This window comes from Chiroxiphia lanceolata, chromosome 12 (genome assembly GCF_009829145.1).
Source record: "Chiroxiphia lanceolata isolate bChiLan1 chromosome 12, bChiLan1.pri, whole genome shotgun sequence".
NCBI lineage: Eukaryota > Metazoa > Chordata > Aves > Passeriformes > Pipridae > Chiroxiphia > Chiroxiphia lanceolata.
Genome location: NC_045648.1, coordinates 3,446,141 through 3,468,489, shown reverse-complemented (window position 1 = coordinate 3,468,489; position 22,349 = coordinate 3,446,141). Strand labels below are relative to the sequence as shown.

The 22,349-nt window shown below is 46.9% G+C and overlaps 1 protein-coding gene and 1 long non-coding RNA gene across 8 annotated transcripts in view; one reads left to right on the top strand and one right to left on the bottom strand.

Annotated features, from left to right (window-relative positions):
* The first annotated feature begins 720 nt into the window (after positions 1–720).
* On the top strand, positions 721–13,854 carry LOC116792776. The gene is made up of 3 exons (XR_004359263.1): positions 721–988; positions 5,719–5,840; positions 13,358–13,854. It is a non-coding gene; the product is annotated as an uncharacterized LOC116792776 (long non-coding RNA).
* The window catches only part of CERS3 (ceramide synthase 3), a 46,511-nt gene continuing 32,937 nt past the window's right edge, over positions 8,776–22,349 (bottom strand). For all 7 annotated transcript variants that reach the window (XM_032700083.1, XM_032700080.1, XM_032700081.1 and 4 more), the window contains one exon: positions 8,776–12,177. In XM_032700083.1, coding sequence (XP_032555974.1) covers positions 12,046–12,177 — 132 coding nt within the window. In that variant the 3' untranslated portion in view covers positions 8,776–12,045. The remainder of the gene's footprint in view (positions 12,178–22,349) is intronic.

Sequence of the window (22,349 nt, the reverse complement as noted above, 5' to 3'; positions counted from 1 at the left end):
ACAGTTAATAACCCTTTGGAGACTGCAGACATGTGTTATATCCATCTTCCCGAGCAGTCACTTGGCTCACTGCCTGGAAAATGCCAGCATGGGAAGGGTTAACTTGGCCACTGCTCAGCCTTCTCCCTTCTCTCCAGCCACCCTTTTCCAAACCCTTCCTGTCCTGGTCCTAAGTGGGCAATCCCAACCTCACAGGTGCTGCTCTGCTGTTGGGACACTCTGATGCCTTCCCTGCTCTCCCTGCAGCTCCTCTCCTGCTGGGACACTCCAATACCTTCCCTGCTCTCCCTGCAGCTCCTCTCCTGCTGGGACACTCCAATACCTTCTCTGCTCTCCATGCAGCTCTTCTCCTCACCAAGGTCTTTGGGCATCTGGAATTTCTTCCCCTCCAGAGGCTGCAGAGCTTGGCCAGGCTGGTCAGGCATGGACCTGGCAGGTGCTGCTGTTACCTGTGCAAATGACCCCCCAAAAAACCACAAGTCAGTTTTAATGACAAGTAGGGACCAACAAAAGCTCTTTTGTAATTTAAAACCATCAACCAAATAAATACAAGTAGTTCCAGAGGTGCCAGCAGTGGGTTTCCTACAGACTGGCTTTACACAGGGAGCCAGAGGTTCCATTAAAGCTTCTTCCCTGGATACAGGGTATTCCAGGCTGTGCTGCTTCATGTTGGACTCACTTCTTACAGGTGGTCTCAATGATCTTTAAGGTCTTTTTCAACCTAAATGATCCTAAGTGGAGTCTCCAGTGCCTGGAACAGTTCATGCAGCCCTCAGCAGAGGCAGTCAGGAGGGTTTTCCTTCCAGCAGCCTGAATTCTCCCAAGCTTGCGAGAGAAAAACTCCCTTTGGGACATCCCTGTCAAGTCTGCCTGAAAGTGGACAGTCTGTTCATGAGCTCCTGGGGATAAAGAGCAGAAAGAAAAGTGACTGTGACACTGGAGGTGGCACCTGTGTCCTCAGGGGAGCACACAGCCTGCTTCAGCTCAGGTAGGTCCATGGCAGGAGTCCCTGTAAAGCAGGGAGTTTATTCACGGGCTGACAAAGGTCCCTTTTGTCACAGGGAGTTTCACTGACTGTGTCTGTCTCACAAACAGTGAGTGCATTCCATGAGGTTTTCCATTAAGATCTTCCCCACAGACACTTCCCCCTGCCTATCTCCAGGGGCCTCCCAGCAATGGGGAAAAACACCCTATTTCCATGGAAAACAGAGAAAAGAGAAGAAAAACACTCCTGTGGGATGGGGGCTGAGGAACAGACCTCTGAAATCCCGGGGTCGCTTCACACCTGCCCCCATGACATGGAGGTCTGGGACATTCCCACCCTGGTGCTGCTCCTGTCTGCACAAAACCTCCCAGGTATCCCTGCTGCCCTGGCACACGTTTGGAGGGATCAGGGTGCAACACTGTCAGGAGCAGAGAATGACACTGCACACAGGCCAGGGTGGGTGAGAAAAGTCAGGGATGTAACAGAACGTGCTCACAACTGAGCCACTCCCCTGCAGGGAGCCGGGAGGATCCGCTCCCTCCGACAGGCTTCGGGCAGAGAGATGGAAATGTCAGAGCCCCACCACCTCCAGCCTGGCCATGGGGGGGGTTAACCACAGCCAGGGCCAGTGCAGGGTCTGTGTGGGATGGGAGAGCTGTGCACAGATCCCAGCACCCCGGCCACACCGACCAGCCACACGTCACTCCCCAGGCATGCGGGGACGAGGGGACAAAGGAAAGAGCTCTCGTTGTTTGGGGCTGACCCTAAAGTTCAGCCAGGCTTTTCATGAAGTCCAGTGCTGCCACTTCTGGTGATGTTATCAGGAACCTGGGAATAGCTGGCACTTTCTTTTGTTCCGATTTACTGTTTGTTTGGGTTTTTCCTCTCCAGACCTTGGCTCCTGCAATCATGAGATTGATTTCTCATTTAACTCCATCAATGTTTGACCCCCTAACAGGCTGGGAAATGTGAGCTGTGAGAAGCCTGGAGGTTTATTGCCCAGGAGCAAATTAAGAAATTCTCAACCATGGGATTGTTTAAAATAATCCTTTCTCAAAAATTTTTGCTGTTGATTAATTTTTTTTTGGAGGCAGAAGTTCTGAATGCTTGGAGCTGACACCAGCAAAGCCCCTCACACAGGCACCACCTCCCTCTATCCCTGCACTGTTCCTCATCTGGCTGTATCCCACGTCTGGTGTTCCCCATCTCCTCTCAGCTATCTCTCCTTGTATCCAACACCTGCCTTGGACAAGGATCATCCCCAAAACCACATACTCCATATAAGTCTCCTCCTTCTCTGCCTATTCCTTGCAGCAGGGCACAGGGAGCCAGAGGGGGAGACTGGTAAGGCAGGAAGGTGGTGCATGGCTTGGAAGAGGGACAGAGGTGATCCTAAGGGGAGACACAAGGCAGGTCATCCACCTGCAAGGATGGCTACTAGAGCCTGGACCCGGTGGCCCAGTGCAATTGCACAGACCTAAAGTGGCTCCTTTCCCCCATGAAAGCACTAATAAGGGGAACTGCTGACTTAAAACACTCTTAATAATGTTTTCCTATTTCTTTAACACCTCTCCCTGGAGCACTCTCTCCTCCCTTCACAGCGTCTTGGCCAATTACACTTGCAAAACAAACAGAACACTCGATATCCCCACGAGCGGGGATTGCCGGGGTCAGGGGCCCGCAGCAGGCGGGGGCTCCGAGGTGGGTCACGGCCCGGGAGCCAGCTCTGCTCCAGCCAGGAAGGCCCCTTCCCATCCCTGGAGATGGGGGACCACAGCCAGGCACTGTGGGGGGGACAGGCCAAGGTGGGAAGGGCTGTGCCCCAGGCACAGGCACTGCTGGATGGTGGCACAGAGCTGGGGAAGGGCTGTGTCCCAAGGCCAAGCCCCTCTGGCCCCCCAGCTGGGGTCTGGGTCTGTAAAACACCTTTTTTCCCTTGTGGAAGTCAAACAGCTCCAAGCCTGTGTGCTCAGGTCACTGGGGCTCTGTCTAACCCTTCTTTTGTCTCATATTCAAGATGTTCCCAAGCTGCCCTCAAAGCTTTGTCAAACCATTTGAACTTTTACAGCAATTCAGCAATGGAAAACCTCCTTACAGCAATTCAGCAATCAAAAACCTCCACCTTTTATCCATGAGCAGTGACAAAACCAGCAATATTCAGAGTTACTCTTCCCTACAGAACCAGTCCTTTACACAGGTTTGTGATGATTTTCCTCATTGCTCCCAGTTTGGAGGCAGAGCTATGCAGAAGTTTGCTGTAATGCCATTGACAGGGGCAGTGCAGAGTTCACAGCACAAAACCTCTGACCTAGCCTTGGTCAACTGATATTGCCCATGAATGTTAGTTGTGTGGCCTAGGGGTCACTTGGAGCACCTCTCTGGGGAAACAGCCCCATATTTTGGGCTCTTGAGCTGCCCTGAAGCAGCAAAAGTGTGTTTGTTCTCAGGGCACAGGGGAGCAGGGCAGGCAGTGCTGTGACCACTGCAGGGCTACACTTGCAGTGCTGTGCACTTTGACAGGGGTTGTGCCTGTCACATTCTCCTAAGGGACAGCAAGGGCTGCCTTTTCCTCCAGCGAGGAAACCCAACTGCCCACGTCAGCACAGCCTGCCTGGAGTCACCGGGTAAGGACAGTGCCAGGTCTGGAGGGAGCAACACTCCTCAAGTCTGACACACATCCTGCTCCTAATCAGCAACAGCCACCAATACCTCACCCCAGCCCATCTGGGGCCAATATTGTCATTTTTTGCAAGGCCCTACAGTGACCCAGGAGCAGAATGGAGATGCTCCTCTGATGCTGGATCCTCTCTCCCAGCAGAGCTGGCAGCTCACTTTGGCTCAGTCACAAGTGTTTGTTCAGAACAGCAAAACATCAGCATCACTCCAGCACTGCTCCAGTGCCGGCTGTCGGGATTCCTGGGCTGGACACAGGCAGGAAAGGAGGGGAGGTGTTTTCAGAGCACCTGCTGGCAGTGAGGATTCCCACTGGCACCATCTGTGAGCTGGGATGGAGGGAACTGCACCCACAGCTGGGCACAGCCCATGGAAACCCCTCATAGAGAGTGCCAGGCAGGCAACCTTGAAGCTTCAAGCAGCAAGTCAAATCCAGCTGTCTCCTGGCTCTGAACAGGAATCCTAGGGAAGAACTGGGCTCAGATGGGAACCACGGAGGCTGCCACCCACATTCCACAGCATCCGAGCACCTCCTGTCCATCCACAGCCATGGACAAAGCCCATGGAAATTTTTCATCCTGCTATCAAAGCAAAGCAGTTCCCAGCTCTCTGCACAGCCATAGCTGAGCACAGCCTGACCACAAGGGCCGTGCCAAATGGGATTAAAGGAACTTGTTTAGACCAAAGGATCCCTTTTCCCTGCTGATGCTCCTGGGGAGTGTGGAGTGTGCAGGCTGTGTGTGCTTGGTCAGGGGGCCATTGCAGCCAGGGCTCAGCACAGCTGGGAACACACCAGGGTCACAGCTTTCATAGACCCCAAGCCCAAGCTCTGAATTTTCTCCTGGCAGAAACCAGCCATAGCAGCTGTAAAGGAAGGAATATGCACTGTGCCCCCCCAGACCCCAAGACATCCCTGGGGGAAACCCCCAGAACTCATAGATTTTGGTCTTAATTGCTTTGTCTCTGTTCTGCATTTAAAAAAACCCCAATTTGTCCAGCATTTAACACTGTTTAATGGGTGCTCAGCCTGGGCCTGCAGAGACCACTGCTTATGGGCATTGAAGAAGTTTGGGAACAGCTTTCTACAGGGAGCACTTCTCAGTGGTGCCTCCTGACAGTGCACTGGGTTTTGGAGGTGTTTTAGGGCACATTTTGAGTTTGGGAGGTGATGTCCCACTGCTCCCCCCTTTGCACATGCACATGCTGGACCTGGCCCAAACCCTTCCACCCTCAGAGCTTTGCTTTGTTGTTTGGCAGTGGTGCAAAACACAGAGCACCTCATTTGTTTGGGGTGGAGAGTCTGTTCCTGAGGTGGGACAGCACCATTGGAATGGCAGTGTAACACTCATTATCCTGAGATTTATCATCCCTATTTGCATTACAGACATTAAGGATCTGGTTGAGAACAGGGCTTCACTTACCACCAGCCACAGATTCTGTGGCTTGGTAAATATCTTTAAAGAAACAATATGAAAAAATACAAGCAGTAAAGCAGCATCAGAGCAGATTTAACATCCTTTCTTCCCCTATCCCAGATATGCCAGGTACAGCTCCAAGGGAGTCAGTAGGAAAGTGCTGCACCTCTGGGAAAAGGGGCACTGGTGACAACCAGGTAGATACCAATCCTTGGGGTCCTCTGGACTGGAAGCAAACCCCAGGACTGGAATTGGTACCAAACACTCTCAGCAAAATTTGTAAGTGCTCTTTTACCCGGGACACACCAGGCACTTGTTTCACAGTCAGAGATTGACCAAGTGGAAATTACCAACTGCAAGAATTTTGCACCCCGATATTCTCTGTCAGGGGAGGTCTAGGTTGGATATTAGGAAGAAATTCTTTACAGAGAGAGTAATCAGGCATTGGAATGGGCTGCCCAGGGAAGTGGTGGATTCTCCGTCACTGGAGGTTTTTAAGATGAGACTGGATGTGGCACTTAGTGCCATGGTCTGGGAACCACGGCAGTAGTGGATCAAGGGTTGGACTTGATGATCTCAGAGGTGCCTTCTAACCTGGCTGGTTCTATGATTCTATATAGGATTCAATCGAATCTCTGTTTCCAGGGGCAAAAGGACGGACAGCAGCGCTGCCCGGAGCCGTGTCCCGACGGGAGCCGTGTCCTGCTATTGCCACCTCGTGGGGCCTCGCAGCAATGACCAGGTCACCCCCGCGGGTGATGGCACAGGTAGGGATTGGGATGTTCCACGAGCAGCAGGTAAAGCCCGGCAGCGCTGGGCTCTCCCAGGGCAGCCAGAACCGGTGGGAAGCAATTCCCAGGTTCTCTAAATGCTGTGCATGCCCTGCAGAATTGTGTGGGTATAGAACAGCCCTCACTTCAGGCCAAAGGGGCTCCTGCTACAGTGTCCTGTGCTCTGCTCAAGTGCTATCCTTGCAGGATCCAAAGGGGTCAAAAAAAGCTCCAAACACAACCACTACCTGACCTCACTGCCCCTTGCAATAGGGAAAAAACCAACATTCTTTGGTTGCTGAATAATTCCTCCTCTAAAACAGCAAAGGAACTAGGTAGGATTTGCAAGGCCTGATAAGACTTAGCACAACCTGATAAGATTTAGCTCCTGCTTCCTAGAGATTCTTGTTCTGAAATACCAGATCTCCTGCACCGAACACAGCCCACAACACAACCCAGACACTTACCCAGAGGTGCACTAGGAAGGCCTTTTAGCAGCTTTCTTCTGCTCTTGGTTGTAGAAAGCAAACACGCAAATCTTCCAGGAGCCCTTCTAGGACTCCTGGGATTCTCAGTCAGCCAGGAAAAGCACAAAACCAACGCTGAGGTCCAAGGGGGAGTCAGGCTCCCCCAGCAACTGGAGGTGACCCGTGGGGTTGTTGCCACAGCTGCAGGTCTGCTGGGCTCCACTGGACTCCACTGGGCTCCTGGCCCAGCCCCAGTGAGGCCCTCCCTGTCCCCTCACTCACATACTGGGATCTTTCTAAAGGAGCCTTTCCCAGATCCTCCTGCCTTCCCTCCTGCTCTGGGAACTCATTGTTTGGGCTCAACCCGAGTCGGCCAGTGCTCAGGGAAAGGAGTTGTCCTGGAGGCAGAGTTCTCTGCTGGAAGAGAGATTTCTGCTTTCCCAGAAATGTCTTTCAAAGGATACATGCCCAGTTTGGGAAGAGGTGAAGGTGAGTGTCCTGCAGACAGAAGATCTCATTTTCCAGGGAGGATTCTGCCCTGGGCTACAGGAAGGCGAAGCACTGGGGCTGTGCCCTGCTGTCCTTATCATTGTACCTGGTCACAGGAGGTCTGGATCCAAGTCTCATCAGTATCATGGGAAAAGCTCCTGTGAATTTCAGTGGGAATTTAATCACCTATTTTACTGCTCAACTTTAACTTCTTTTAGACCAACTTCTTCCGTGGGAGGAAAACTACGGACTTTTCACCACCTGAAACAACTGCCTGGGAGCTGTTTCTTCCCACCCGGCTCAAAGCAGAGTAATATTCCATAATATTCCAGGCTACAAGGCCATGCTTCTTGCACTTCAAAGTCACTGTGGAGAGGGTTTATACTTGTTATTCCACTTAATGTTTCTGACTTTGAAATGATTATGGGGTCTCCTCTGAATGCTTTATGGGGTAACAAAACTCAGGAGAACAGGGCTCTCTCCAGCTGAGTAAATAGAAGCTATTTTCATAAATCTTCGGACTATTGGAACATCAACAACATTATCCTACGTGGGTTGTTATGACTTCGTGTTTGCAGAGTCCTCTGTTGAAGCTCAGAGTGGTGCTTTCAGCCTTGTCTTCTGTTAAGGCAGCAATTTCAGGTAGTCCCACAGGGGGTTCTTTCAGCCAAATAAACTCTCAGAGCCCCAGCTGAAGCTCTTTGGGTGAAGTTCACGCTGCTGTGATCACCTCCCTTTCCTTGACTGGGAATCCCAGTCCTTGACAAGGGACTGATGGCAGGGCTTCACCTCTTCCCTGCAATGCTGGCCCCTCGAGGGCCACCTTGCTGTCCCTGATGGCCTTCAGGTAGATTCCATACAGTTCCTGAGCAGAAATGCCATTCTCAGCGGGAATACAGATGTCCTGTGTGACCTCCAACAGCTCAGAGGTGTTTGTCCTCCTCAAGGTCCATTGGGCAGCCAAAGCTCAAACTCTACAGAGACACAGAGCTGGAGGGACCCCATCAAACTGGCAGGGAAGAGGCATTTCCAGTGATTTTGAACATGACTGATGGAATCAGCTCACAGGTACATTCCTGGCTCATGTGCTGTTCTGGAGTTCTCCCTGCTGGGCCGTGTCCGTGTGCTCAGCATGGAATGTCATCCCTGCCCGCTGGGGATGTGCTGCTCTTCAATCCCACAGCTGGGGGAAGTGCCTGTGGAGATGGTGTTTTTCTTCCTAAATCAGCAACTTCTTTTTTTATTCTTCACAGTTTGCAAGTTGCTTGTAGCCAAAACTCACACAGCCCTGCTCGATTTGCTTTCCATCTACTTTATTCTTACTCATAAGCTTAAAAAAAAAAAAAAGAATTCAGCTAATAAAACCAAAGCATTCTGCTACAGTTCATTATTTGGGCTGGAACACCTTCCCTTATGTTTGTTTGCCCATGGGAGGAGACAGCAAGTCAGAACCTCTGCGATCCTCCCAACCAGGGAGGCACAAATGGAAAGAAGAAATATGGAACAGCTTTTCAGCTGATACAAATCTGCACAGCTTGTTTTCCATAGAGCTTTCCTGCTTTTGCCAGCTGAAGGTCCATGTCTGAGCTGCCTCAAGTGTTCTTATGATGAGCCACTGATAATCCCACCTCAAAACTCAGCTGAATAGAGATACAACCTCATGCAACATTCCAGAGGGAGTAGTTCCTGGTGTACATAGGACCACTGTCAAGTACTTTAATCAAAGCATGAATCTTGAATAATACAAGTGATGGATGAGGCCCCCATTAATTTTCCTTCCTCTCTGTTCATTACTTGTTCAAGAAAACACAAGCTCATTTACAGCCATGGCTGTTACCTCTTATGAAGATTGTGGGTCATCCAGCCTTTTCCAGGCAAAGGGAAAAACTTGGAAGAGTAAGGAATTCATTCCTGAATGGGCTCTCATTGGAAAGCTGGGAGGGAATGGATAGGGAAAACAAGGAAATCCTCACCTGTTTTCAAAAAATATTTATTTGTAATGTGTATCACAACTGACCAGGCAAAGTCAGTGGTGTTAAGAACAACAAAAAAAGATAATTATACCAAATAATATGAATTGAGAAAATTAGTTCTGTGGAGCAAAGGAGATCTGTAAATAAAATCCAGAGCAAGCTGGTAAATCTAAGTATGAAATAAGTACAGAGGCAGCGTAGTACACGTGGACAGGAATACCTGAACTAAAGACAGAGAAATTAAATGGAACAGAAGAGTTTCCCCTGAGTCTGATGGATTAAGATTTGATTTTCAGTCTATAACTATCAGAAATATTTTGGCACAGTCAGACTGACACAGCAAAGCCAGAAGCACTGTGTCACCTCATTGAACCAGGACACCCTTTGTGAAATGGTGACAATAACATGTCAGAGCCTGTGCTCCCAGCCACACCTACAGCTTTTCTGCACCTGCATTTGGAGACTCTTTTCACACTAAGATTATAAAAATGTTAAGGCTGAGTTTTCATTGCATTGCATTGAATAGACTGAAAATCTTGAAGCACCATGACATGAATTTCTTTGGCAGGAATTGTGTCCCCGTGAGCTCAGCTTCTTGTTTCTGGGTTTCTATCAGTAAAAAGTGGAAAATGAAGCTCCCATAACTTCAGGAATGACCAATCTGATGTTAACAGGGGAGATACATCCAGTCTCACTGTCACAATCCATTCCCACTTCTTCCTGTGCTGGGAGTATTTATTCCCAGTTCCTAGAGCTTCACATTCAGGATGTTTAGGTCTAATCCCTGGGTGTGCCATGGCAGTAACCCCTGCCCTCAACACCCCTCACTGACACATGATGGAGTTATTTGGTTGTTTACTGTGCCCAGACAATCTTCACCCTCAGGATGTTGTTTTCTTCCATATTCTTCTGTACTCACCCAAAATTTGCCTCTTTACATTTGAGTGTATTTATCTACCTTCTGCTCTTCCTCAAAGACCCCAGTTTCACAATGACTTAGAACAACAGTTCTGGCAATTAGGCTGGATAACTGAAATCCAAAATTTCTCCTAGGCAAGACTCCAATTCAGTTAATTGGCTTCAGTGGGAGGCTTGTCCTGAGCAGAAAGGGCAAGGTTTGGCCTCAAGGAGACTATAAATTCCAGTTTAAAAATCAGTAGTTGTTCAGAGCTCATTCCCGTGACAACATCATTCCTTGTGTTTCCTTTCCTGAATTCCTTTCCTAGTCATAGGAGGAAAGCTTCTGGCACCAAAATTAAATGATAATACCCTGGCCACCTCCCAAAACTCCTTTACATCTCAAAGAAAGCACAGTTGTCTCTCCAAGGGAGTGTAAAGCCTCCAAGATGCTGGATTTCCACGTTTTGTTAGGAAAGGCCAGTGTTTTTCATGTAGGCAATAAACAGGCCCTGCTATGCAACCGTGCCCCTGCCAAACTCAGCAGTTGCTTTAGATGGTCCCATTCCACCAGCACACATCTCCCATCCTCCTCAGAAGCTGTAGGCCATGCTCCTTCCTCAGTGGAATTCTCTGTGTGGTAAAACAGGCACATTTGGGGTACTACCTGCTCCAAAATGCAAATAAAAAAATCAAACACTGCAAAAAACGAAGCCTCTGTAACAAAGCACTTCTGCAGCTTCTTGTACCTGCACAGAAAACACTCCTCTCTTCATATCTGAGATCCCAAACATTTCCCCTTCTTTCAAATACTTCAGTCACTGAATTACATCCCCCTTGCCAAGGAAATCTTGGGAAAACAAGTCAGTCATGTCACACTTCCTGTAGGTCACCAATTCCTGCCCGAGCAGCCCAAGGGAAGCAGAGCCTTCCCAAACCAAGTGCTCTGCTCCAGGGCTGTTCTAGCCCTGCTCCCCTGGCCTTCATCAGGCTACTGGATTTAGCTCCCCAGATGATCTCAGCTACTGTAGAATCACATGCAGAGCCTCTAAAACTTATGACACCAATCATTTATGGCCTTGTGAGCTCATGCAGCTGGAAGTGAGACTGGCACCACCCTGTTTACAAGGCCCAGGCTCTCCCTGGAAAGCCCAGGGACTGAAAATGCTGCTGCACTCCACAATGGGGTTAGAAAAGAGGGGCAAATTTAGGATAGAGGCACTTTGGTGAACTGATCAAACATCCACAGTTCCTCCACTGCTTACAGATGAACAATGGTATGTGGCCAAAGTCACACTAAGTTTGGCTCTAACTTATGTGATTCCCCATTTTACAACAGAGCAGAGATGGAAATACAGATCCTGGTACCAGATGAACCCACAGCACTGACAGGGACATTCCATGCCAGTCCCCAAAGCCTGGATACCTGCAGTGAACACTCCACAACCTCAAATCAGAATTTAGCACTTGCTCCAGAGAACACAATATCCAAGGAGCTCACAAGAAGGGACTGGATGAGATTCGTTTTTAACCCTCTGGGCTGAAGATGTGTCAGGAACAGGGGGTGTTTTGAATATAAGTAAGTGCATAAGGATCTGTGAAAAGACCCAATTTCCATTCACTCTCTTCTCTCCCCACTGCCCCTTCTGTTCTAACACTGGGCCAAAAGGACTGAAAAACATTTGGGAAACCTGGAGCTCAATGGAGAGTCAGGGTTGAGTTTTGCTGTTTTAACAGTGGTTTCCTTGACAGGTAAATCTTAGAACACAATATTTGACCTATCTATCATACAGCACATTTCAGAGAAGGTCTGTATTTCTGCACTGAAGCCAACTCTTCACAGGCAAGTCATTTGAATTCCTCCATGTTTGCTTCCTCCAGCCTCCAGGAAATGAAATCTAACTTAAAAAAATATCATTTTTGATGAGGGTTTCAACTGAAGAGTAAAGACTGAAGTGCCAGTCCCTGCAGAGCACTGTCAGATTTTTCCCACGTTGAGTAATTCTGGTTCCTAATGGAGCTCACACTAAGTTACCTACCCCAAAACATCTGTGACTTAAACTGTGTGATGGAATATATCGCATTGAAAACCAGTGAGACACTGAATTATTTGACCCTGAGCTCTGCCCTAGTGGAGCACTGTCAGTGTCCAAACCTCTTCCCACACACTTCCCAACGATTCAGAAAGTGGGTCATTAACACATTTTGTGATTTGATGCAATTTCTCCCTTCCCTCTAAACTGGGCTTTTTTCCAGGTCCAGTAGCCAACAATAAATCAATCACAGTCTCTCACAAGCCTTTTGACTCAAATTCTATCCTGTAGGTTGGGCTGAAACCAGAGCAGAAATCACTGCAGGAGGTGGGGCAGGACAGGGCTAGTGGTGACTGCCACTGAGGAGGTGTTTGCTTGACCCACTGCTGCTCTTGCTGCCGTTCTTTGTGGACTCCTCCTCAGTATCTGTGACAGAATCTTCCTCCTCTTCATCACTCCGATCATCTTTCAAGTCCTAGGGAGAAGAAAGCACTGTGAGCACGTTCTGTTTTGCAGTGTTACTGTCAGGTAAGTTACTGGAGTGCTGTTGTCAGTGCAGACCCTTCAAAAAGACTTCCAGACAAGCTTATTATTAAAGTGAACTGGGTATATGGATCTTTGTAATGTCTTTAAAAAAATAACCAATTAATCTAATTACTCAGGCACCCCCATTTGTAATTGCAGAAGGAAAAGTTGGTGCATGAAAAGTCTAGAACATGAGACATTCCACTTCTTGGAAATTCAGCATCATCCTCTGGAGACAAAGCTGTTCAACATTTACCTCAGAAAAAATATGTGCTAAAGTGAACAAATGAAAGGGGAGCTCTAAATACATTAAATATCAAAACTTCCCCCCTGCCCCCAAAATGGAGGCTGACATCCAAGGAGAGGCCAGTTAAGAACACTTTAATCTTGCAAAACCTGATGTTCCTTAGATAAAACTGCTTCCATGACCTTGAACTCTTCTTTCCTCATTTCTGCTTCTCCCTGTAAAGTGTTACTATTAAACCCTGGATGCTGTGAGATTAATTAACAACTGTGAAGTGCAGGGAAGATGAAAAGAATATTGTTTAAAAGCTAAATATGATGAATACACTCACCCAAACACAGGAGCTGAGAGGCTGCCTGCTCCTGACAGGTGTAAACCAAACAGTGCTGAGCTGTGCCAGTATCTCCTGGCACCAGCTTTGCTCCAAGACACTTGCTGACCCCAAAATACCCTTTCCCTCCCGTGGTGTACACAGCACATCAACACTGGCACAGGGAAGGCCATGTTGTGTACATCTTTGGAATACCATCCTTGAGGGAACTGCCAGGCAGGAGAATGGGGATGAAAGGGAGTCTGCCCTTAGGAAAATCCCTCCCCAGCTTTGTAGGAAAAGTTTCTAACATTTGGCAATCAGGCTTCATCCCAGGGAGTCAAACATGGAAATGGAATGTTCCCACTACAGAGAAAAGTCGTTGTGTCTCCCCAGTGTTTCACAGCAAAGGTGAGGGAGAGGTGACACCTCTGTTTGTCACAGCACATAAAATACACCATTAGTCTCCTATTTCTCTGCTCCTGCCATAACCCAAGGCCCTATAACGTGTTCAGAAGTTTGGTTCAAACAATTGAGGCCTCAGCATTGAACTCAACACCTCTATTTCCCTTTCAGTGCAACAAGCTGGATGACTTTCCATGCCAATGGATGACCTTCTCTGCAGACTCAGGGCAAGATGCTCTAGTTAAAGATGTATGTCAAGAAAACACTTCCTAAATGTTCTCAGGCACCACTTTTTATGTCTTTTTGTACCACAGGGTGCTTGTCCTGAGGGAGACCCAAGGCTTCTCCTCCTGACAGAGCACGTGTGCTGGAGCTGGCAGGAATGTCAGTCCTTGCACAGACAACCCACAGCCACACTGGAACCACCCCATAATGGATAATTTTGTGCACATGTCATCTGTCTGGACCTCAACTAGACAGGTAGAGTCTGCCTGTTGTCCCTGCTCCTGGAGCACTGTGACACAGGAAGGAGAAACCAGGGCTGTTCCTGCCCATCCTGCATCTGCTCCTGGAGTGAACCAACAATTCCACTTCCTCAGCATGCTGGTCTGAGGTCTTTCCTAAGCACCAAACTCATACAGAGAAAATAAATAACAGCTCAGTAATAACTCATCCAATTGCAATCTCATATCCCCTCCTATATTACACTCCCAGTAAAAGGTACAGGGCTAGAAAGCAAATCTAAAGCCCCAGCTCTGTCTCATCACAAACTACAAACTTCCTGGAGATTTTCTTCTGCCTTTTCCCTAACAACATGCAAAGGGTATCAAAACAAACAAATCTTACTGTAAATACTGTAAAATAAACTTGGCATGCCATCAGTTAGAGAAAAGGCAAGGCAGGCTTTCCCACACAAACAATTTATGAGGTTCTGGCTCTTTCAGATCACCTCGCTCCCTCCTGGTAGTGTTGCCGTTTGTATTTGCAGTAAAACACAAATGCTGAGGGGGAGGGGGGAGGATTGTTGCTTTTTTTGCCACCAGAAATGTTTCAGAACAAAAATTAAAAAAAAAAAATACAAATCAAACAGATCCTAAGCACAGTGTCTGATGCTGAATCCTCTGGACTCCCTGGAAGTGCCCTCATCTCCCTGAGGCTGCAGGGACAGGGAGCAGCACTTTGGGGCTCGATGGGAATAGTCAGGGAAGTTTGGGAGTGCAGATTGCATTTGGAGCCACTCCTTGTGCTCCACAGAAGTTGCTGCTGCTCGAGCCCGTGCTTAAGAACAGCTGGCAATCTGCTCTGCTTTGAGTGATAGCCAATATGGGATACTGATTCCTGTTTCCTGCAGGAATGAGCTGGCATTTCCAGCATGGAACTGGAAACTTGGATAGAGTTTACTTCCCAGTTCTAATGGTGTCAAGCTGGATGCTCTGATTAAAGGCACTTTATGTAGTAATTAAAAAACATGTCATGTTTTTTCCAGCCCACTGGAAATCCCTGCATTTGAGGGAATGTCTTACAGGTTTCAAAGCAGCAGGAATTAAATTTCCTTGTATTCTGAAGCAACCATTGCAAATTTTCTTGATGCTACTTCTGAAATCTTGACACTAATCAAGAAAAAAATGCTGATAAATTAAATCTAATTTTTATTATATTTTTAATATATATGCCTCTACAAACTCCTGCTTTAGGAGAGTCTGCCCATTTTTGTCTGGCTTGTTTAAGTGACAGGCCTTTAAATAGCAATAGCTTCATCTGCAACTGGAAATCCAGACAAACCTGTCTTTGCAAACTGTTTAACAGACCATCATAAATATATTAAGATATCCTAAGTGAAGTTTGTGCTTTTTAACGGCAATCTTCTAAGAATAACAAAAATTGTGACATTTCTAGGATTTTCCCTGTGTTAGTACCAGGATGTTTCCTCTGAGCCCCTCACATCATATATTATAGTTGTGTTTTCCAACTCAAAGGCTCTGCTCTGACTGTCCCTGAGCAGCAGCAGATGAATGTACCATCAGGAACACAGGCAAACTGTAAATCCCCCAGCTGAGGCATCATTAATACTCAATGCTTTAGTTTAATGGCATCAAGTGCATTTATTATACTTCAGCTGGTTTAGGGTAACAGACAAAATGGATGTGTACATTTTCTGTTCTGGATGACTGACCAATTTAATCTTTCTAAATGGATGAATGGTTTCAAGCTTTATGAGAAGCAACACTAATGCTATAAAGGCTGCAAGAGGGCCATTTGTAGTGAAGCCAAAGCCGCAAACTTTTATAATCTTTTTTCCTTTTGTTTAACCCTTCCACCTGCTGCTCAGTCTGCCTCTTTTAGTTAAATGAACCGTGTTTGTTAAGGTAGTTTTGGCTTCTTGCATTTCACTGCTGCTAGAACATGTATCATTGAAGTCATTAGCACGATATGACCGGCAAAGGACCTTCCAAGAGATTTCACCATGAACTTCTTGAACTTATGGGATGAGCAAACTCCACAGGCTACCTCCCAGCCCCATGTAAGCAGAAAAATACTGGTCAAATCTCCATCTAAACTAATAGGGAATTTACTCCTGGTTGTACAAGTCTGTCTCTCCATAAAGCACTCAGAGATCACTTCTCTCCTGAGAAGCCCTTGGCCCTGCACTCTCTGCTCCAGCTGAGGAGAACACTGGGAGGAGGACAGATGGAAGGGTGGGTTTCCTGCCCTGGGGGCTGGGGACACCTCTGGAACCTCACTGGTGGAGAAGGGGGGCTGGACAGACACCTCCCTTCTCTGGGCACATGGAATCTTTGTCCAGCACATGCTGAGGTCACAGTGTGGCCACGGCTCCAGAGCTGCCACATGGCCGTTCCCATGAGAAGTGTAAGAACAGAGGGAAAGGCAGAGCCAAGCAGTGTAAAAAAAGGAAAATAATCTATTGTAGCAACGTGGATTGATCCAACAGTGAGGAAGCCTTAGGAATGTGCCTCCTGCTTTCTCAGAAGGGGAAGGGCACTTGCTGGCAAACAGACAGTGGGGTCTGTGTGGCTGTACTGCAGATTGGCAATTGGGGGTCTCCAAATGTGAAGCTGTTGCTGTAATGACACGGCCCAAACCGGAAACAGGCACTGAGGTACCCAGAGAGAGAGGAGAATCTGGCTGAGAGACCTGGGCAGAAGGTGCTTCTGCAGTGAAGTTCAGCCACTACAACATCTTTGTCATGAAGCAGCTTGCAGTGCAGCTCCTCCCTGGCTCTCCCTGAGGAAGGCACACGCTTTCCCAGAGGCTGCAGTGCTGCAGGGGGCATTAGGAAGGCAATAGTGCAGTGTCTGCTCCCCCAGTTCCTGGTGGGGGTTTGGGGGCACAGTGAGGGGGGATGTTCCTTTGCTTTTCCAGGGGACCAGTGGGTTGGGAGGGGGTGGTGCCGGGTCGCTGTGCCTGACCATGGGCAGGAGGAGGGAAAGTCAGCCTGGGACTGTTCGAGTTCCTCCTCATGGTACAACTATGGAAAGAGGCTGAGAGAGCTGGGGGTGTAAAATCTGGAGAAGAGAAGGCTCCAGGGACACCTTACCACCCCTTCCAGTGCCTAAAGGGGCTCCAAGAGAGCTGGAGAGGGACTTTGGACAAGGGATGGAGGGACAGGACAAGGGAGAATGGCTTCAAACTGCCAGAGGGCAGGGTTAGATGGGATATTGGGAAGGAATTCTTCCCTGTGAAGGTGGTAAGGCCCTGGCACAGGCTGCCCAGAGAAGTTGTGGCTGGCCCTGGATCCCTGGAAGTGTCCAAGGCCAGGCTGGATGGGGCTTGGAGCAACCTGGGCTAGTGGAAGATGTCCCTGCCCATGGTTGGGATGAGATGGGCTTTAAGGTCCCTTCCAACCCAACCCATCCTGTGATTCTTATCATGTCCATAGGGGGGCTGGGAGATGCTCCAGACTTAACTCACCTGGGGGGATCAACACTGACTTCAGGTTTCTCAGCAGCATAAGATTTCAATTTTGTCCCTGACTGGACAAGACTAAAAATAAATCTTTTGGGTTAAGCAAAATTTACACCCACACATTTAACTGGATTTCTCCTACCACGTATAGATGTATAAAAAGAATTCACAGCTGATTCCAGAATTTTGTGTGTTTTCTGATTTGGTGAAATTTAGATTTTTTTGATTTTCATATACTTTTAAGTTGGAATTTCCTGACCCTTAAATGTATGTTCTATTAAAATCAGCATGTCCTAAATCTTGTACCCTAATTCTACCTTAAGAATATTTTCATTTAAACATCTACAAACGCATTGACTAGATCTTGATTTTTCAATGTAAAGACAATAAATTCCACAGCACCTGCACATATGGAAACAACTTGAAGTACAAAGATGAAAGCTATTAGTCAGGTCAGCAACCACTGCCTCAAATAAAAGAGATAATAAATAAGAGAGATAACAAAAAGTCAGTCCAAAGAGATAGAAGGGGGTACTTTTCCAGCAAATAATACTATAAAGTTGATGAATTTCTGAGTTCAACATGTTGAATTCAACATCAATAATTCAACTCAGCTGACATATGACTTAATAAGTCTTTACTTTCCTGTGGAGACTAAGCAATATACATTTGGATTCAAGCAAACTGTTCTGTATTTCCAGCCTGGAAGATTTTATTGGGAAATAAATTTCCCTTTTCAACTTATACACACACCAGGCAACATAAATAACGTTCATCTTCCACGGAAGATGCACATTTGGACTCTGCTTTCTGCAGCTTTTAAATGAAGATGCAGAGTTTCTACATTAATTGTAGTGGACATCTTGTGGCAAAGACTCCTCTTATTTAATATTTCTCTTCTATGTAATAGTTATTCCCCAGGCTTTCCACTGGCAGTTTTCAGAGGGAACTCAAAAGATGATGCATGAAAAATTAAAAGAAAAGCTACACTAATTCCACAATTATGGAAAAGAACAGTCTTACAAAACTAGATGTTACTACCAGAACATGTCCCCGATTTTGACTGAAGGAATAAATTTCACCTCCAGAAAACCTCCCTGGTGTTGTCACTCAGCACAGCACACCTGGAACTGGAGCTCTAATGCCAGTTGAGAAGAACTAAATCATTGTTTACAGCTGATCAGGGTCTCTGTGGTTTCAGAGTCTGAGTTACTGAACTCGGTGCCTGAACCTCGCCCTCGGCACTCGGGGCTTTACGAGAATGTCCAAAGCCCAGGAGGTACCGAGTGAGTCACAATGTCCCACTGCTTTCTGAATTATTCCAGTTTTAAATCCACAGCTGGCAAAGAAACAAAGAACAACATAACAGGCATTTGATGCTGTTCTCTGTAGTGAACTTCTTTTTACCCTAGGAGGGGACTTGAAGCCAAGGGGTTCAGTGGTATGAACTTTTATCAGAACACGCACTTTTACTCCTTATAAAAGCTGTTTTGGCTACAGAACAGCTGATCAGACACTCGTGCTGTTCTCAGTGAGGTCTGATACTGCTCTTAAAATGAATGTTTTGAAGAAATACAGCTGCTAAAGAACATTCCTACAGAAGCCTTACAGCACTGCTGGACTAACCTGAAACCACAAAGGACACAGCCAGGCAACAACAGGCACCTCTGTCCAACGAGGTCATTTCTCTATTTCCATCCTTAGGAACCACTGAATTCCTGTTGTGATGTATCTAAATTTTATGCCCATACTTAAGCATCAATCTCATTTTCAGTCACATACCTAACAAGTAATGTGTTTCTTTTTTTTAAATACATGTTCACATCACAATACCTAAAATAATTTAAATACAGCCTTTCCAAACACCCTGATATCCAGGTTGGACACAGAACACTTCAAGTAGTACCCAATGAACTAAGTTTGATGTGGTTTCATTAATGAGCCCAATGACACAGAATTCTCACTGGGGACACCACAATTCCTTGACTGGTTACAGAGGGAGGCTGGAATTTGAGGCTGGAATTTGAGGTAGGCACAGCCTAAGCTACACAAGACAAATCCCACCCTCCCCTGCTTCACACCCATCTCTGCCTGGTCACACAGACCCTGCTCAGGCTGCCCTGTTTTGTTCCTGCTGGGGTGAACTCTGCAGTGTCCTGTGCCTGCTCAAACATCACCAGAATTGTGTTGCAGAGGACAGAATGCTCCTTTTAAGGATTTCCTCCTTTCTTGCCATGTAATAAGGATTATGGAGCACTCCTAGGAAACATATTTTCTTTAAATACAATTCAGAACAACTTTCTTTCTCATTTGATATTAAGGTATCATTAACTGGCTTTATTCCAATCTTTTTTTTTAATCAACTCAGCAGATTGCAGTTCAGTGACTCCCTCTGAAAGTATAAGAATTATTCACCTCATAACAAAGTCACAATTCAAGCCTCTGCAGCCTATATTAAAAACAGTAAATGAAGGCATCACAAGCTCTGTAAAGGCTTAGGGTTTGCTCTGTGAATTGATTTTTGGCAATTCAAAAAAATAAATGCATGTGCACACTATTACATACATATAGTTTTTATATAAGTGTATCTATATAAAACTGGCAAGAAATGGAACATTTAATAAAGATCCTGCTAGAAAATGAAAAGATACGAGCAGTTAACATGGGAAGCCAGAAAATCTATCAGTGAACAGCAAGGTAAAGCAATTAATTTTAAAGCAAAAACTTCACCAACATTTGTCTTTTCCCCAAATTAGGAACTTTCACATCAAAAGAGTCATTCAGAGTAGGGATTTAACTAGATTTCACTCGAAGCAGAGTTGCCTTGTGCCAGGGACCATGTGGAGAGGGGTGGGGGTCCTTGTTTGGGCAGATCCATTGCTGGTGAAAACTGCCCCAGCCCCACGGAGCCGAGCTCATTCCCACCTGCCGAGAGCCTGGCCCTGGATCAGCACCACGGGAGTGCCCTGCCTCAGAATTCCATGGAGCTGGGACTTGCTATTCTTAGAGGCACTGGTCACCTGCAGCTCCTGCTGCAGTCCAGCCCAGCAGCTTTGGGCAGAGCAGACTTTGGCTGCAGCACATCAGCCCCATTCATGGCAGGGCCGACACGGGGGAGCCACAGGGAGCACCCACACCCCAGGTTGTTGGACTCTGGCCAGAGGGCTGAGGCTGCTCTTGCACAGTCCTCTGTGTGCACAGCAGGGCTGGGGAAGGGTACTTTGGCCCAGTGCTCCCACCCCAGCACACCTTCACCCCCCACACCCGTTCCAGTCAAACGCTTCGAAATTATTTTCTCCAATTTCTCATCAGTTCTTTCCTCCACAATGGTCATAACAGCCCTTAACCTGAATTTTCTAAGCTATGCCTGATTTTTATATAATATTCAAGTGAAAGGTGTTGTGGAATTATGGGCATTCTAAACAGAGTTTATAAAAAACAATTTAAAAAAAAAATCAAGAATCCAGCAAAGAACATTGTTGCTGTTTTGAAACCTGACAAGTATATTTTAGTGTTTGGTATAACATACCTTGCACTGAGCATATATAACATAACCTCCTTGGAAATCACTGCTCAGCTGCTGACCCCTTTCAGAATGTGGAGTAAAAAGTAAAGATTTAAACAGAAATCTGCCTTTTAACTCCCAGTTCCAGGAAAACTGGTTGAAGGCCAGGAGAAGAGAGAGGGAGAGAAGAACTGGTGGCTCTTCCTCTTTCCCAAACTCTGCTGGGCTGCACAACTGTGACCATATCCATTGCTGAGGTCAGACTGGAAGGGCAGGAAGGACTCCCAGGCTCCCAACAGCTTCCCTGCTCTTTGCCCATCCCTGTAAACACCAGCCAGAAAACCTCGGACTCTTCTGTGCTTCCTTCTGCCCCTCACCCTCCTCCCTTGGATGAATTTGGCAGCAGGAAGTGGGACATGCAGCCAGGCCTTGGGCTTCACTGGATTGCTGGAGCAGAATGGGGAATATGGAGATGAAAGAAAGTCCAAGCAGGAAGTGATTTCCCTTTCCTGGGGCAGGAGCCTCCACGCTGCTGACCTGCCTGGCCAGCTCCCTTCTCCAGGCCATGGAAAAGCTCAGGTTCCAAAGGCAACAACTGTAACCAACTGGGAAGGCTCCCAGACAGACTGGTTTTCATGTGTAAGAAGGAAAAGCTTCCATTTGTCCTATTTTGTTCCCCTAATGAGAAAATCTGCTATAAATATTTATCTGTTGAGAACCAACAAATTCAAGTTCTCCACAACCCGTTTTCCTTTAAAATGGGGAAAGGCCAACCCCTACTAATCCAGTTCAACCTGTCCCGTGTTTGTGCTAATCCTCCACTCACAGAACAAGAACTCCAAAGCAGGACATCAGTGTGCACTGGCCCTTCCCAGTCTAGAACCACAAAACCTCCAGTAAAAGCTTTTCCACAACTTCCCAGTTCCACAGTCAGGAAATTGTAACTAACTAGATGACCATTATCCTCCAAAATATGTTACTGCTTTTAAAACAACCACTTGGAATTATGGCAAGTGCACCTCTTGGGTCTGTTTTACCACCACCCCAACGTGGGGCAGCACAGACCTAACAAAGCACGTGAGTAAAAGAAACCAAAACTTAGATGCCTCCAGGATAGGAAATAAACCCTGTCCTCTGTTTAACTCCTGTAATATGGCATTTTTCCAAACTGAAGGACTTCCTACTGAATGTGCTAATTCTCATTAAACTTCATTTTCTCATTATAAATGTCCCAAAATAGATTTATTTTTTTTTATTGCTTCCAAAAGGAGGGAAAAAAAAGGAATCAGCTGAAGGCCTGACTTTTTAGGAGCCCAATAAACTGCTGTGCATGTGAAAACTGAACATGCATTTCATTCCATGCTTCCTTTTCCCATCCCAGTAACTCCACGGGGTATGGACACACAGTGTGGTTGGTGATGACCCTTCACAGCTCAAGCTAAGGCTGAATTTATCAGCTGGAGAAGTCAGGCCCAGCTGAGCCACGATGTGTCTGAGCTCCCCCAACAGCCCAGAGCTCAGGCACAACGCCGTGAGGATGCAATTTTTTTTGCCACAAGAGATTTAAAATGTAATCTCTTTAAAGGCCATTCCATGTTACAGTAGAGATCTTTTCCCTCTCTGTAGTTTTAAAACTAGGATTTCTTTCTGTTTAGGATTAAATGTCCCAAGTTACTGCACAGTTCAGTGAGAGAGTCAGTGCTGAGAAGTGACAGGAGAGGTGAGTGTTCACAG